We start from the raw sequence: 17,166 nt of genomic DNA on the forward strand, positions 1-17,166 counted from the left end.
AATGCACGCCTTCCTTACATAGACTTGCATTATGTTGCCCTGCAAATCATTATTAAGATTAGTAAAAAGTTGTATGAATAATATAGTAAATTAATGAATGTGTTAACAATACCATTTCGTCTTGAACAATCATTTCGATGGACCAATCTTGCCCGGGCTTTGAATTGTCCTTCAATCGCCAAAGTCTCAAAATACACACTTTTAGGATACACTCACTGTTTTGAACATCAAGTTGGTTCAACATGATGATATTTGTTGGCTCCATATTGCCAGTGGTGAAAAATTTTAAAATACAAACAAATCATTTACGAACAATAACACTTTTAACAATAAAATTAATAAGAAAATGGAAGATATAAAAACAACAAAAAGTAAAAACATTCGCACAAAGCTAATCATTTTTAATAAAGAGGCTATGGTGGTGTAAGAATTAGCCTATCAAATGTACGTATTTATACCAAATGAATTAGGGTAGACTAAATTATAGGACGAAGGTATAAAGGTAATTGATTGCAAACATAAATTTAGTAAATTTGAATATTTTTCAAATAAGTTAGAGTAAGAACGAATAGAAAAGAAACCGTAATTAATGGATTTTCAAATTTTGAAATTTCTATTAATTCAACAATTCCACTAAGGTCTTAAATTTATCTTTTCGTATAATTAGATTAGTATAAATGTCATATTATTTAATTTAAATGTTGACTATATTCTAATGTAAAAATATAAGTTACTAATTATATTATTTACAATAATAGAATTAATCATCAATTATAACACCATATATTATGTAATGTAATTCATATAAGGTGTGAAAATAAAAGTTTATAATTTTGTTATATATATGTAAGTAAATTGTTAATTATATTATTGTAATTATTAGTAAATCGTAATTATAAGTCATGGGTCAATGGGTCAACAATGGATTTGTAACTCAATTGTTATTGTTAAAAAATAATAAGACAATGGATTTTGGTTATAATTGTTAAAACTTAATGACCGTAATTAAGTAAATGGGTCAATGGGTCAATGGGTGAACATCCGTAATTATAGTAAAACTTAATCATTGTTAATTAATTCAAATTTACATTCAAATTTACACCATAAGTTATACAATCATTAATTCAAATTTACAATTTCCGTAATTAAACCATTTCCTTAATCAAATGGGTCTTCATTTCCTAAATTTAACATGAATTGTACAAACATTTACAACTTTATGAATATGAATATTGGCTCCATCAATATTTTATATCGGTAATCTCTATATATTATATATATATATATATATATATACTATCCGTAATCTCTATATTAAATCTGTAATATCTTCTATTGATGAAATATCAAATAATAATCTAGATTATATATTATATATATCATCTAAAAAAATAATAAAGGTGGTGAATAAAATCAATGAAAAATAATAAAATATTCAAAATGAAATTTTGAATATTTGATTTTGGAAACTACAACTACGATTTTAAAATATGAAATTAATTAGGTTCCTATATAAATGACAATTTTAAATATTCAAAACGAAAATGAAAGATAATACTTTAATAGCATTGATTAATCAAATTTTAATATATTATTGATTAATTTAATTAAGATGAAAATTAGAGAAGGCCTAGATATAAATGTAAAGTATGAGAATCAACCAATAGGAAGGGAGGATTTTGACATAAAGCTTATTGCTTTAATAATATTGTTAGATAAGATAAAGGGATTACTCCATAGAATAGTAACCAACTTTGAAAGTTGTTCCAATCAAGTCACTGATACAAACTTTTGTTCCAATCAGGTCACTGAACTTTTATATTTGTTCCAATCCTAGATATTTTACCTGGATAGCAGGTAATCTAGGTTTTTTATAATTTTTCAATGTTTTTACTTTGCATAATAACTTTTAAAGGTTGCGATAATTATTAAAAATGCGAAATATAATTTTAAAATTTCGAAAATTTGCAAAAAAAGTTTCGAAAATTGAGGTTCGGGTTAGAACGGGTCAAGGTCGGAACGGGTCAAAACAGGTTTCGGGTCAGTTTTTTTTTTGAACCAACGAATCAGCGTGTTTTCAACACGCTACAACTCGTTTTAACAGCAAAAGCTCGTTTAAGTGATTTTTCAGTTCGTTTCAGCACCTAACAGCTCGTTTAAGCGATTTTTAAGTTCGTTTCAGCACCTAATAGCTCGTTTAAGCGATTTTTAAGTTCGTTTCAGCACTTAACAGCTCGTTTAAGTGATTTTTCAGTTCGTTTCAGCACCTAACAGCTCGTTTAAGCGATTTTTAAGTTCGTTTCAGCACCTAACAGCTCGTTTAAGCGATTATTAAGTTCGTTTCAGCACTTAGCAGCTCGTTAAAGCGCATTTTAAGTTCGTTTCAGCACGTAACAGCTCGTTCAAGTGATTTTTCAGTTCTTTTCAGCACCTAACAGCTCGTTTAACAGAGTTTTAAGTTCGTAACAGCTCGTTTAAGCGATTTTTCAGTTCGTTTCAGCACGTAACAGCTTTTTTAAACGATGTTTCAGTTCGTTTCAGCACCTAACAGCTCGTTTAAGCGATTTTTAAGTTCATTTCAGCACCTAACAGCTCGTTTAAGCGATTTTTAAGTTCGTTTCAGCACCTAACAGCTCGTTTAAGTGATTTTTCAGTTCGTTTCATCACCTAACAGCTCGTTTAAGCGATTTTTCAGTTCGTTTCAGCACCTAACAGCTCGTTTAAGCAATTTTTCAGTTCGTTTCAGCACGTAACAGCTCGTTTAAACGATGCTTCAGTCCGTTTCCGCGGAACGGGTCAAGGTCGGAACGAGCTTTTGACCCGTTCCGACCTTGACCCGTTCTAACCCGAACCTCAATTTTCGAAACTTTTTTTGCAAATTTTCGAAATTTTAAAATTATATTTCGCATTTTTAATAATTTTCGCAACCTTTAAAAGTTATTATGCAAAGTAAAAACATTGAAAAATTAAAAAAAACCTAGATTACCAGCTATCCGGGTAAAATATCTAGGATTGGAACAAAAATGAAATTTCAGTGACCTGATTGGAACAAAAGTTTGTATCAGTGACTTGATTGGAACAAATTTCAAAGTTGGTTACTATTTTATGGAGTAATCCCTAAGATAAAATACTTATTAAATAATAAGATACCCTGAGAAAAACATAATAGTTATACATGAAACATACAAGAAGTTCACACCAATAAGTGAACAATAATAAAACTTATCACCGGGTATATTAAAATCCTTTTATACTTTCTTTAGTTTCTTATATTAAAATGTGAATAAACGTTTCCCAAACAATCACATTTATCCAACCATATTTTAATAAAGAATAAAGATTAAATATTTACTATATGATTTGTTAAACCATTACACATTCTTTGAGAAAAAGTTAGTGAGAGATTTCATGCATACGTGACAGTGGCAATACGCGACGTTTTTTATTGTATAGTTAAATCACTACACATAGTTTTATAAGATAGCGAGCCACCTAAAATTTACAACATGCACTTTTGAACTACGCCTGAAATTACATAGATGATAGGTGATTCATAGATACCTACTTATGATGACAAGTGAGCTTCTAAATATTAAAAACAAAACTTTTATAAGTCTTTTGTTATTACTCTAAATCTTTAATATGAAAGAAATTTCCTTGTAACAACCACCCAAACGACATCGTTTTGAAAATTTTAAAAACAAATATATAAAAACATGAAAATCTACATCACAAGGAACCATGTTTGAGTACTATAAATATAAAGCATAAGTCTTTCTTTCTATGCATATTTAAAAAACACATACATTTGTTGGTGAGTTTAACTTATAAGTGTAGAAATGGCTCAAACCACGCCGAATCACAAGCTCACCGTCTCGGGCTGGGCCGCCCACGACAAGTCCGGTGTAATCACTCCTTACACCTTCAAAAGAAGGTAACACATATCCGAGTTAATTCTCATATGTTATTATTATTCTACTTTATTTGAACTTTTTTTAACGTGTGTGTTTGAACTTAATTCGTTGTAGAGTGAACGGGCCGGATGATGTCTCGATCAAAATCTTGTATTGCGGAATTTGTCACACTGATATTCACCATGTTAAGGATGAATGGGGTATTACTATGTACCCGGTTGTTCCCGGGTAAATACTATTCTTTTACCATGTACATGTTTATGTGTATAACATAATAACATATTAATTTTTATGTGTATAACATAATTGCATATTAATAAACATGTATACCCTAATAGAAAAGAGTTCAAATAAAAAACAAGTGTTTTGTGAGAAGTGTTAGAAGAGCTTTAAAATAAAAAAAAACCACATAAATATGACACTATACAATGTAAATATGAAACAATACAATTATTTAGAAACTACCAATCTCAACCACTAGATCATAGATTCAAGGGCCTAGATCTATTCTTATTCTTCTCACAAAAATATTGTTTTTTACATTAACCCTACCCAACCCTACCATAATATTAATAAAAAGTTATGACTGACTAGAGGGTTAGGTAGCATACCTGGGGTTAGGTGGGGGTGTTGATATACTTGATAGTGTTAGTTTGTTAGATGCACACATTTATGGTTAAAAGTGAACTAGAGTAGTAGACGTCTGGTTGTTCGTTTGACGGGAAGTTCGTTTATGTACGTCTGTTTAATAGATGAATCAGACATGAACAAAAGAAAATTGTTTGGTAAGCTTAACGGACGAACATGGATAGAGGCCACGCTCGGTCAATAGTGTCTGTGAACGGTCAATATCGCCCGTTTAATAAACAAACCAGACATGTTTTGGTTATTATGTTAAGTATTAAGTAATTTTGGATATCATGTGGTGTGATTCCGAATTTGGGGGTGAACTTGTGTGGATTTATGATATTTATTTTTGAATTAATATGTAATCGTTTATGTTTGCTCGTTCGTTAGAGTCGTTTATGTTTGTTTGTTATTAATGTCCGTCAAGGTTTGTTTGTCCATTAGTATCTATTAGCATCCGTTCACAATACTAACAAACGACACAACCAAACACGAACAAACTCAATTCCTTAATGGACGGATACATACACGAATATTCGTTCGGTAGAGTGTTCGTGAACCGTCCGTTTGCCCGACAAAAACTTAACGGACCAACACGGATAAGGTCTCGTCTGGTTCGGTTAGATCCGCTTACAACCCTACCAGTATTAATTAAAAGTTTGGTTGACTAGAGGGTAGCTCATACACATACACATACATTTGTGTATATGTATAATCAATGTATGTATAAGAATATATGCACACATAGTCACATACCTACACATAATAAAATTGCATGTATGTTTGTAAGTGATTTGGCATCAAATAAATCCAAGTGATACAAATAGTCAAGACAAAAAATTATATATATATATATATATATATATATATATAAATATATATATATATATTATTTGTCAGATTTGATTAGTTTATGTTGTTTAATCATCTTGAAAACAACTTATTACTGTATAGAACAATGATTTGACAACCGTTATCATAACTATTTTATCTATGTTTTAGGCACGAGATAACGGGATTGATAACCGAAGTCGGGAGCAACGTGAAAGGGTTCAAGATCGGGGACAAAGTCGGAGTAGGATGTCTAGCTGCGACATGTTTGGACTGTGAGTTTTGCAGAAGCTCACAGGAAAATTACTGTGACAAAGTCCAGTTTACCTATAACGGCATCTTTTGGGACGGTAGTGTCACCTATGGGGGTTATTCGGAAATGTTGGTTGCTGACCATAGGTACATACATATATGCGTAACAAATTTCTATCATAATGATCTTACGAGAAACTTATTAGTTATAAAAAATTAAAAGGCACAATTTAATGTGAAAATAACTGAACCGATTCGTGCGTACCCGTAATTATTATGACACCAACATTGTGAACGACTTTATTAATATTAAAACTGTAATATGTGATGTGATGGTTGTTGAGTCTTAATGGCATTATCTAGTAGTCAAGAAGTAAGTGATTTTATAGAAAGTGGTTGGACCGGCCAATAAATTGGAGCCGAAACTTCAAAAGGCCAGACTATTCAATATTAATGGGACCGGTCCACTCACAAATGGGTCCGTTGTTGGTCCAGCCTATCAGATATGACCAGCTTCCATACCACTCATGAAAGTTTATTTATTTATTTATTTATTTTGTAACAAAATGAGCTCGGGTTCGAGACCTCCCCTCTAATAGGCATGTGTCTATACCGAGCGTTAAGCAGGGGCGGATCCAGTGTTCGGCCAGGGGAGCGTTTGCACCCACTGAAGTCTATAGTTTTCTTTATAAATTTGTAATATATTAGGTTCAAAGACCCAAGTGACCCATCCAAATAAAATTTACTGACCCATTCATGATTTTTTAGTGCCCCAAACTTAACTTTTTAAATTTTAAGCCCAAATGTAATTATGTTATGAATAATAAGAATTAAGCCCATATTAGTGAATTACACAACCACTTTAATTGAAAATTTGGAATTAGTGGGAGACGAACAAATTAGGGTGATGACAGCTTATGTGGCATCTCATGTTAGATTTATTTTGTAAATTAGTGTTGAAAAAGAAGCACTTATAAGTGTTATGAATGAAGCTGTAATTGACCGTTTTTAAAAAATCAAATCACATAGAGGTTAATTGTAATATGTTTTTTGTTTATCTTTAATGAAATTTATTGTTTACATTTTTATACGTAGTTTGTTTAATATAATTTTTTTACTCGACCCGTTTCGGTTTGATCGGACCCATCTTGGGTTGACTTGTTTTAGTTTGAATTAACGACTTCTAGGTTGAGTTTTTTTGCACCCACTGGCAAAATTTTCTGGATTCGCCACTGGCGTCAAGGTTGCAAAAGTCGTTAGGCGCTCCCAGGACGGTCGACTAGGGAGTTGCGAGTACTCGGTCTAGGCGGGGTGTACTCGGGGAGTACTCGGACATCGTATTTTATAAAGAAATTCATTTTCAAAGATTATATATATTAAATAACAAAAGTTTACTAAATGTTCTACAAAATACAAATGAAAATTACAAAAACAATCAATAAAACGTACACATTAGTCCAAGAACATGTCTTAATTGATGAAATGTGTTCCTCAATCGAACTTAAGTAAGAGGTTTACGAGTTTAGAACTTCAAATCGGAAGATAACAGTGGTGGTTGCGAGTTTAGAACTGAAAGTAGTTTGCGTCTTAACGTGAAAAGGAAAAAAAAACAGCGGTGGTCTCTTGAAGAAATTGAGTTTTTTTAATAAAAGTCAAAATTTTGTTAAGATCGAGTTGGACCACCTAGGCCGAGTAGATCCGCCTAGGACCGAGTTGGACTGCCTAGGGCCGATTCCGAGTTTTTTAACCCTGGAGAAGAAAAGCGGTGCAGTAAAGTGCCGAGGAGCACCTAGGTGCTGAGTACTCGGCCGCCTAGGCCAAGTTTTACAACACTGCCGAGCGTGCTAGTCCCATGCTGGCAAAAGAAAAGTTGTGAAACAATATTCAAAACTTTAAAACCCAATCGAAAGTTGGGTTTAATCGATTATCTTGAGTTGGAAAAAATACATATAATAAAATATAAACGAAGTATTTGTATTTTTTTCTATAAGAAGTGATATGATTTGAGTAATCAGGTCTGGTCGAAGTTTTGAACTTAGTTTGAACGATTTTGAAAACCGAATTATAAATTTGGTTTGGTCAAGGGCATGATTTAAATACTTGAAACCTCATTTTAATTTAAAGCCAATCAAATTTTGAATTTTTTGAATCTGATTCAAATAATCAACACCTCTACCTGCTGTTTATATTTTTCAATTAACATAAAATATTATTGTACTTAGTATGTTGCACATCCAAAAATTTTAGTTGTTTATAAATGCATTTATAAAAATGTTTCAAGGTTCTACTATTTTTGTAACCCTATTTTTCTTTTATTATAATGTTCAATTGATGGGATTAGGGACAGGTTATTGGGTAGTGTGTGAAATGGGCTCAGGTCAACAAGACCAGTCTTGTAATATGGGTCAACTCGTTTGGATCAACAGGACTTACGAATTAGTGTTTTTTTCTTCTTTTTTTTCTTTAATAACTAATATATTATGACCATAAAACTATATTTGTAAAAGATTAATCTTTTTTTTCTTTTATCATTTGTAACATTTTCGTGCTGCAAATCGGTCATACATCGATTCAGTTGACGGTTACTCAATTATTTTTTGAATTATATTCGATTTTGAAAAGCCGCTTTAAATTAGATCGAATTTAGGTTGATTTGAAGTGTGAGAAAAAAAATATACAAAACACGCATACATTGAATTTGGAATTCGCTTCAATGCTAACCCGATTAAAATAATCCAAATCCAAACACCGTTAGGTACAAATCTAGGATTTTTCAAACTTAATTTGAATAATAAACACTACCTATTTTGGCACTTTATAGGTATGTAAATTAAATTTTATAAATCATATTATTTTATAAATCTTTTAGTCTATGCACTTAATTTATTAGTTCTTGAAAAAAACAAATTTAGAAGAAATATGTTTAATATCATTATTTTCTTTGAAGGTATGTTGCCCATGTACCCGAAAACTTGCCAATGGACGCAACGGCACCATTGCTATGCGCAGGGATCACAGTGTACGCACCAATGATCGATGGCAAGTTGCACGAGACACCTGGAATGCGAATAGGGATTGTCGGGCTAGGAGGACTTGGACATGTGGCTATAAAGTTTGGCAAGGCATTCGGGCACCATGTAACCGTCATTAGCACCTCCCCTTCGAAAGAGAAAGAAGCCCGAGAACGTTTGGGTGCCGACGATTTCATCATTAGCACCGATCCGAAACAAATGCAGGTTTGTTTTACATCACTATGAAATAATAAATATGATTGTAACATAATTTGGTAAATGTGAAGTTGACTTGAGTTGACTTGTGTTTTTGTTTAGTCAAAGAGGAGAACACTTGACTTCATATTGGACACAGTGGCTGCACCACACTCACTTGGGCCCATCCTTGAGCTACTTAAAGTGAATGGAACATTGGTGCTTGTGGGTGCACCTGATAAGCCACTAGAGTTGCCTAGTTTCCCTTTGATCTTTGGTAAGTTTAGAAACTTTAATATTTACTTTATGTGTCACCATTATAATCTCTATAAAGTAGAGGACCTTCAAGCTCCAATGATAAATAAATCCGTTACATATCCGTCGGTGAAGGTAAGAAATATCGGTATAGGTATGTGGGGAACCATGTTTGGGTAATAGTTCACTGACGGATCACTGACAAGGGCATGTAAAATAAAAACTTTGATGTATAAATATTAAATAACTTTTCTAAGTTTATTGCACGGAAGGGTTGTAGATCGTGTTATACGTTTATGACATGCATGTATACATTATATCACAAATAAATTTTAGAATGTGTTAAAGCATGATTGGTCATTCTATTTTTTTTATTAATTTCTTGAATATTGTATATTAGTTATAATTACTAAAATAATTTATGATATGTAGTATATTTTACATTTTTCTAAAATTTGGTTGAGTTTTAAACTCTTCCAAATTTTTGGGAGCCAAATCAATCTGTTTAGACTTTAGACTTAAACCAAACTTGTTAAAATTAATTATGGATGCACAAGTATAGGTAGTGCATATGTATATCATTTCCATGTGTATTTATTGATAAATATGTTATATGTGCTAAAGTATAAGAATGTTTAAATACACCAGGGAAAAGGGTGGTGAAAGGTAGCATAATTGGAGAAATGAAAGAGACACAAGACATGTTGAACTTTTGTGGGAAGCACAACATCACATGTGATATCGAGATGGTTACACCCGACAATATTAACGAAGCCTTGCAACGGTTGGCGAACAATGATGTCAAGTATCGTTTTGTTATCAACATCGGTGACAAGAAGCCAAGCCTTTAGCTCAATGTTTCGGATATTGTCTTGCTTTGTTGTGTATGAGGATTATTACGCGTAAAGTTTCGAAACCATTTGGTTTACTACAATAATGTGAACAATATATTATGTTTACAATAATTAATTTGCTTATGATGGGATTTTGATATGTTCAAAGCTTAATAAAACACTATCCAACAGAACACAAAATAAAACACATTTACACTCATTTTTGTTGTCAAATCCTTACAAGAATGAAATCAAACACTTTAGAAATCAAACCGAACCACGCAACGGAAACAAACATGAAAAAATTATGATCAAGAAATTAATTTACAAATCTACAATTAAGCCGAACCTCTTGGCCACTGGTAATGCTGCTCATTTTGATCATGGACTCCACAAATGCTTTTTCGAACTCTTGTTGCGAATTTGCAAACTTAGTGACTAATGGTTTCGTCGTTGGGTGAGTCAGTAAAGCTTGATCAGAAGAGAAAATACTCTTTCCTTCAAGAAGTAACTTGTAGTATCTATTGTCAAAGGTGGTAGGGGTTGAATCCAAATTTGCACCGGCGTTTTTCACCCTGTTATGCATCGGGCACACACTACGTAGGCTAGCAGCAAACGCTTGGTGCATCGATGGATCAATGTCTTGTGTCGTTGCAAAGTTGTGGATCCTGTTTTGGAATGAAGAGCAATGGGAAAACCCGAGTGTATGTCCTCCTACATAATTTAATACAAAAACATATTTTTATTCACTACAAATCAGAGGACTTTTAGCGACGGATGTAACCGTCAGAATGAAGATAGGCCCCATTACAAATCAGAGGACTTTTAGTGACAAATGAACCGTCAGAATGAATATAGGTCCCACCAGTAAAGTCTATGTTTAAAGACATCACTGACAGGCCCCACCGTCAGAATAACGGTGGACATCACCGACTAGTCAGTGACTTAATTCACTGACAATAAACTCATAGACAGATTACCAACGGCCACATGACCACATCATCTACATATTACCAACAATGTACGATCTTTTATTGCTTGTTTCATCGTTGGCCATAAGAGATTACGCGCATATATATACATATAGGATTTGACCACACAGTCATTGTCCCGCTAGTGTATGAAAGTCAGTTTTCTAGTAATGATACAAATTATGGTTGTTTAAGAAAGCAAACAAAATAATTACCTGAAAGTGCAACTAAATCCTCCATAGAAAGACCTCTTTGTGCAAAACTTTGTTGGAGTTGAGATATGTTGAAGGTAGGAGCTGGCAACTGTCTAGTTTCGGATGCTATCAAAACCCTACCGTCTTTTCGTCCTTTTGGTACATCCCAAGTGGGACCTCCGGACTGTAAAATTTAATTAAGGTTTAGAGTTTAGGGTTTAACATACAAAAAAAATTTAAGTATTTAATGTTATGTTTGAAACACAAACATGCATGAAGTAATATTTATTACCAAATGGACTGCATCTCTTGCTGCTAAAGCTACAATGTCTGCACATGAAACGGTACCGGGACACATATCTTCTAACGCTTTTTTCACGTTGTCGATGACATAAAATGCATGGAGTGATATGTGGAGGTCCATCTTTCTCAGCTTGGTGTTTTTTAGTTGAGTTCAACAACACCGAACCATCACATCCCTTTAAACACATAATAAAACTATGATCAAGATTAAGAATATATATATATATATATATATATATATATATATATATATATATATATATATATATATGGGGAAGGTTAACGTGCAAATGAAATTAATGTGCTAAATGTGATAATCAAGTAGAGTAATTTTTATAAACAAAATGGGAAGAAAGTATAAATATTAAATATTAAACACATTATTGTAAGGAAAATTGTAAACAAAACATTTCTAATTAATAAACTTTTTTTTTTACTTTTATAGCTATTAAATAAAATACAAATTTTACAAATTCATTTTTATTTTCATGAATTGTTAGATCTCTTTGAACTAATTAAATATATCATTTACATCTTCCAAGTCATTGATAACATAATATATAATGCTATATTATAAATATTTGTAAAAAAATAATAATAATATAATAGCAGATCTTGTTTTTATCTTAGCCTACATGTTTCTTTCAAACTATAAAATATTGGATGGTAACTATATTAAATTTTGTTTAATATAATGGAGTAAGGAATTTATATGAGGCAAAATAATAGTGTGTTTTTGGTGGGAGTTTAAGGTTGAACAACTAAAGTTTGTGGGTATTAGTTTAATGATTTCAACAAACCATGACACTTTTTTTTTGGAAAAAAAGTTATATTAAAAAACATTTTCAGTATAAAAACATATAATAGACTAATAGTTAAGTTCCAAAACTCAAGTACTTCTATTTATGGAATGTTGAAAAACAAAAGGTCATATTTGAAGTCAATTGATTGATTGATTTATCCTTCATTAACCAAAAGTTAAACATAAGGTGTATTTTTTGTGTTATTTTGTATCCAACAGCCGACTGTCACGGTATATTTTTAAACAAAACGGTGTTGGTACCGGGCAATGCCACCACAATTGTCTTAAGACTACATTGTCTATATAGTTATCGTCCTAGCGACCTGAATCATTGAGTATCGAAGACCAAACACGATTATACCAGTCACATATAAAGCCAAACAAACACAAATATAAACAACTATGTTACATAAAACCCAAATCCATAATCCACAAATTATTAATAAAAACTAGAAATGATACAAAGAAACCAACATCTTTATAACAACAAAGTTAAGAGGCCCCTAAACAAAAGGATATATATATAATGGTAAAATTACCAAAATACCCTCAACCCCAGATCAGTATCAGTAGTCTTCCATCTTCCAAACTAAGTCAGTTCATGTTACCTTCAACACCACTTTGGTCAACATTACCAAAGTCAACGTTACCACCCGTTGACCCGAAAGAATTGTTATCTACATACCCACTGAGTTGACTCGGTATCCCACTCGGAACGGGTCCCATAATCCCATTTCCGCCATTAACCGCCATTCCCATCAACCCGGGCCCACCATTCACGTAACCCGGAAAAACCGCCATTGGCAACGGGCCACCCCTCACGCCGACCATAGCGGGACCACTCCACGGAACCCTAGCCGCCAACCCGAAACCACCAACTGGATAACCACCACCACCAAACATCCCGCCACCGTACAGATAACCACCACCATAGCCCGGAAACAGCCCGTATCCCGGAAGAACCTCATAACTCGGTCTATATTGTGCTGCCGGTTGACCACCACTACTAAAGTTAGAATCCCTGATGCCGCCAGTTATGCCGCCAGTTATGCCGCCAGTAGTGCAACTAGTAATCTCTTTAGGTACCGCTCTTTTAACCTCCACGAGTTTACCACACAACTCATGGAAGTTTTTTTGCATAACTACTTCGACCGAGTCCTCGGTATCGAAAGTTATGAACCCGAACCCGCGCGGTCGGTGGGTAACGTTATCGTGCATGACAACCACGTCGGTTATTTTACCAAATTTTTCAAAGTAGAATTTGAAGTCGTCTTCTGTTAAGTTAGCTGATAACCCGCCTACGAAAATCTTTTTAGTCTTTAAGTTATCGTGGGTTTTAGTACCGTTATTTCTGCAATTCCTATTTTGCCCTCGGTTCAGTTCTTGCTGATTTTGGTTCTGTTCACTTCTTGGCACCGCCTTTTTCACTTCCACCTGTAGAAAAGTCGGTCAAATGTTGAAGCGTTGACTATTTCATATCGTAATTCATGAACTATTCCAGTCAACAAGTTTTGTTAACTTACAACAAATGTATAAATTCCACAAATTCATAAGTTATCACAAAGAGGTGACACTTTTGACCCGTTAACTTATAAATGAGTCGATTTGAGTTATATTTGATCTCTAACGGGTCAAACAAAAAAAAGTCAAATATATTAGTTGAAAAGAAAACAAGTCAAAAGAGAGAGAGGATTTTTTTAAGCATAAAACCTTCTAAATCAGTTTATTAAACCAATTAACAACTAAAACAATGCATAATTTTTTGTACTCAAATTTCACACACTAAAAAATAAAGCAAATTTAAAAATAAATAAATAAAAATAAAGGAAAACATCTTTTGACGGGTTCATAAAAAATCAACTAGATTACAAGAAGTAAAAGTCAACAAAATCATTCGATCGAAAAACAAGTCAAACTCAACCTGCTTTAGTACTTTCAAATGTAAAGCTGACTTGCATTTTTTGTTAATAGCTCAACAAAAGACCATAGATTTCAATAATATGTTCAAAGCCCCGTTTTTGCATTTTAAGTTTTCTTTTGAGTTTTGACTCCAAAAAGAAGTCAAATCCAACCTAGAAGTACCTTTAAATGCAAAATTAAGTCAAAAATTCCAGTTTTATATCTCCAAGAAGGTTTTTGCTACTTCTTTCACCAAAACCTTACTTGACCCGAAATAAAATTCTTGAAAAGTCGTTTAGACGTGCATCAAAACTAATGTATCGCTGTCTGAAGTGTTTATAGCTCTTATAATTAAATGTCAAAATTCTTTTTTGGGGAAAAAACATATAAAAAACGGCTCTAAGCCGAAAATGATTATTACTACATTAAGAAACCAATATAGGTTGATAATTATACAATTATTATACTTTTAAGTGTTATACTGGTTTAAAAAAAAACTAATAATAAAAGCAGCTCCAAACGGACCAAACAAAACCGATTTACCAAGTGATAATCATTTTCGAACCAGAAGTTCAATAACTACCTAGATTTAACTTCAAGAAACAACTAACATAACACTGAAAAGTAAAATAAAAGTAAAATCATCAAACTATATTGGTTTCTTTATATAGTAATAATCGTTTTCAAACCAAAAGTCGAAAAATCACCTAGATTTTACTTCAAAAGGAATTAACACAACACTCAAAAAGAACCCCAAAAAAAACAAGTACTATGCTTTAACAAGAAGCAAAATCATTACTCAACACAAGTCAACCAATATACAAAGCATTAAAACAATTATTGATTAATCGGAAGATAAACGAACCGTTCTGCCAAGAATGTTGTGAGTGTCAACAAGAACTCTATCAAGAGCTGATGCATCCGAAAAAGAAACGAAAGCGAACCCACGCGGGCTACCCGTCAATCGATCTTTAGCAATAACCGAACCCACAACGGTCCCGTAGCTTCTGAAATGCTCTCTCAACACATCTTCTGTGGTCTCCCATGAAATCCCACCGACAAACACCTTACTTTGATCACAATCTTCCATTTTTAGCCTTAAAATAAACCTGTAAAAGATGAAATATAAACAACAAAAGAAACCCCCTTTCTTGAGTTTAAGGGGTTTCCAAAGAAACTACCAGTTTGATTTATAAAAAACAGAAAGCATGCATTTTTTCTTGAATTTTGACCAAATAACACAAATTTAAACAACACCCAGAAACAAATCTTTGAAAAAACAAGAAAATTAACCAAATAAACCCCTTTCTTGAGTTTTAGGGGTTTCCAAAGAAACTACCAATTGGGTTTATAATATTCCGAAAGCATGCATCTTTTCTTGATTTTTGACCAAATAACACAAATTTAAACAACACCCAGAAACAAATCTCTAAAAAAAACAAGAAATTTAACCAATTAAACCCCTTTCTTGATATTAGGGGTTTCACAAGAAACTACCAATTGGGTTTACAAAACACAAAAAGCAGGCATCTTTTCTTGATTTTTGACCAAATAACACAAATTTAAACAAACCCCAGAAACAAATTTTTAAAAACAAGAAATTGGACCAAATTCACCCTGGGTATGTTTTCTAGGGTTTCAGAGTATAAAAAGGGGGATTGTAACTTGAACCAAGCATTTGCATTTTGTGACAGAAAGAAAGCAAATTAGACAGCTTTTGTTGTTGAATTTTGTAGGGTTTGAAGAAAAGAGGGGTGAAATTGAATTCTAGGGTTTGGAATTGAATGAGGGTTTTGGGTTTGGGTGAGGGTATAAAGATGGGTTGAGATAATTGAAAGCAATATTATTATTATTGTTATTAATATTATTAGATACTGTTTGAGAATCCAAGTGAGGTGTGAAGCAAAAAAGTAGCAACCTGGGGTGTGGGAGTGAGTTTGACTTTGACTGGACTTCTTGTCATTTGTCAAGTTTCCATAAAGAGTGTTATTTGGATTGATTAGGTGATTAGGTCAACTTTATTACTATTTACTAGTAATAATCCATAATTTTGTTAATTTTAAGATTTATATTTGTTGTTGGGTTATAATTAGTGTAACATTCGTCAATTTTCGGACCCGAAAATCCGACTCGTTTAAAATTTTCGATGTGATTCAGTTAATTATACATATACTCATATGTTACGTATTTCATACTTAATACTTTCCTAAAGTTATTTAATAATATTAATCATTACTAATATGTATATAAATAAAAATTATAACACTCCTGATTTTTTTCCTTTATTCAAATATTACATAAATAATATTATTGATGTATAACCAAAGTACATCATTTTAATTTAGTTATGTCACATTTATTTTTGTCACATTTATTTTTAGCTAAAGTTATTTATTTTTAAAACATGAAAAATATATTCCTACACCATTAAAATTTTGGTCAAACCCCCTCCCCCAAATCACTTTCCTAATCAATTTTATCATTAAAACATCCTAAAGAATAACTTCCTTATTTTAGTATAAATAAGAACTCACTCACACCCCTTTAATTCTTGCACCACTCTTTGACAAGTTCAAGAGATTATTTTTTTTTTCATTTCAAAGGTAGTGTTTTAATTATTCAAGTATTCTTCATCTTATTTCTATTTATTTTAAATTCTTATTCATACTAGTTAATCAAATGGTCATATGACCATAATACAATCATGTATAGGAATCCACATAATCCATACACCATGGTGTATAGGGTGGATGAGACAAAGATGTCACACCCCAACCTACGGTGGAATTGCCGGAGCGAACTGATTGCCACAACTCACAAGGTTACTATCATGAAATTATAAAGCGACAATATCTAATTAATTTATTTATTATCAAACCGCATTCATATACAACAAAAATAAAGAAAAATACAAATACAAAACCAACTATACTTGTATATGTTTTATCCTAAAGTCATCTCTATGTGAGCTTCAGTTCGATAAGCAATCCAAATCTATAACCTGTAAATGCGTACAAAATATATGTTTGTCAACAACACATGTTGAGTGAATAGATCACCAGTTTTGACACAAACAAAA

General features: G+C 32.5%; 3 protein-coding genes across 3 annotated transcripts; 1 reads left to right on the plus strand and 2 right to left on the minus strand.

Moving 5' to 3' along the window:
- The first annotated feature begins 3,715 nt into the window (after positions 1-3,715).
- On the plus strand, positions 3,716-10,063 carry LOC143630084 (putative cinnamyl alcohol dehydrogenase 6). The gene is made up of 6 exons (XM_077099186.1): positions 3,716-3,934; positions 4,029-4,142; positions 5,544-5,771; positions 8,572-8,860; positions 8,954-9,107; positions 9,734-10,063. Exons 1-6 carry the CDS (start codon positions 3,840-3,842, stop codon positions 9,934-9,936), a joined length of 1,083 nt encoding a protein of 360 aa, XP_076955301.1. The 5' UTR covers positions 3,716-3,839; the 3' UTR covers positions 9,937-10,063.
- Positions 10,064-10,100: 37 nt separating this feature from the next.
- On the minus strand, positions 10,101-11,553 carry LOC143630094 (peroxidase 64-like). Its single transcript, XM_077099191.1, has 3 exons — positions 11,376-11,553; positions 11,105-11,267; positions 10,101-10,632 (listed from the first exon to the last, which is right to left on the minus strand). Exons 1-3 carry the CDS (start codon positions 11,505-11,507, stop codon positions 10,238-10,240), a joined length of 690 nt encoding a protein of 229 aa, XP_076955306.1. The 5' UTR covers positions 11,508-11,553; the 3' UTR covers positions 10,101-10,237.
- A 995-nt stretch (positions 11,554-12,548) lies between these two features.
- LOC143630103 (RNA-binding protein 1-like) lies at positions 12,549-15,935 on the minus strand. The gene is made up of 3 exons (XM_077099198.1): positions 15,390-15,935; positions 14,953-15,233; positions 12,549-13,622 (listed from the first exon to the last, which is right to left on the minus strand). Exons 2-3 carry the CDS (start codon positions 15,175-15,177, stop codon positions 12,783-12,785), a joined length of 1,065 nt encoding a protein of 354 aa, XP_076955313.1. The 5' UTR covers positions 15,178-15,233; positions 15,390-15,935; the 3' UTR covers positions 12,549-12,782.
- Between the last annotated feature and the right edge of the window lie 1,231 nt (positions 15,936-17,166).

This window comes from Bidens hawaiensis, unplaced genomic scaffold (genome assembly GCF_021521415.1).
Source record: "Bidens hawaiensis isolate Kalapana, Puna unplaced genomic scaffold, B.hawaiensis_p1.1 tig00000459_1, whole genome shotgun sequence".
In the NCBI taxonomy this organism is placed as follows: domain Eukaryota; kingdom Viridiplantae; phylum Streptophyta; class Magnoliopsida; order Asterales; family Asteraceae; genus Bidens; species Bidens hawaiensis.

Bases quoted from the DNA above. Each gene is read 5' to 3' on its own strand.
- LOC143630084 (XM_077099186.1), top strand. From the start codon at position 3,840: ATGGCTCAAACCACGCCGAATCACAAGCTCACCGTCTCGGGCTGGGCC. The intron at 3,935-4,028 runs GTAACACATATC...AATTCGTTGTAG, and splicing joins CCTTACACCTTCAAAAGAAG to AGTGAACGGGCCGGATGATG. The intron at 4,143-5,543 runs GTAAATACTATT...TCTATGTTTTAG, and splicing joins ATGTACCCGGTTGTTCCCGG to GCACGAGATAACGGGATTGA.
- LOC143630094 (XM_077099191.1), bottom strand. From the start codon at position 11,507: ATGGACCTCCACATATCACTCCATGCATTTTATGTCATCGACAACGTG. The intron at 11,268-11,375 runs GTAATAAATATT...TAAATTTTACAG, and splicing joins CAAGAGATGCAGTCCATTTG to TCCGGAGGTCCCACTTGGGA. The intron at 10,633-11,104 runs GTAATTATTTTG...TAAATTATGTAG, and splicing joins GGATTTAGTTGCACTTTCAG to GAGGACATACACTCGGGTTT.
- LOC143630103 (XM_077099198.1), bottom strand. From the start codon at position 15,177: ATGGAAGATTGTGATCAAAGTAAGGTGTTTGTCGGTGGGATTTCATGG. The intron at 13,623-14,952 runs GTTCGTTTATCT...ACTTTTCTACAG, and splicing joins ACAACATTCTTGGCAGAACG to GTGGAAGTGAAAAAGGCGGT.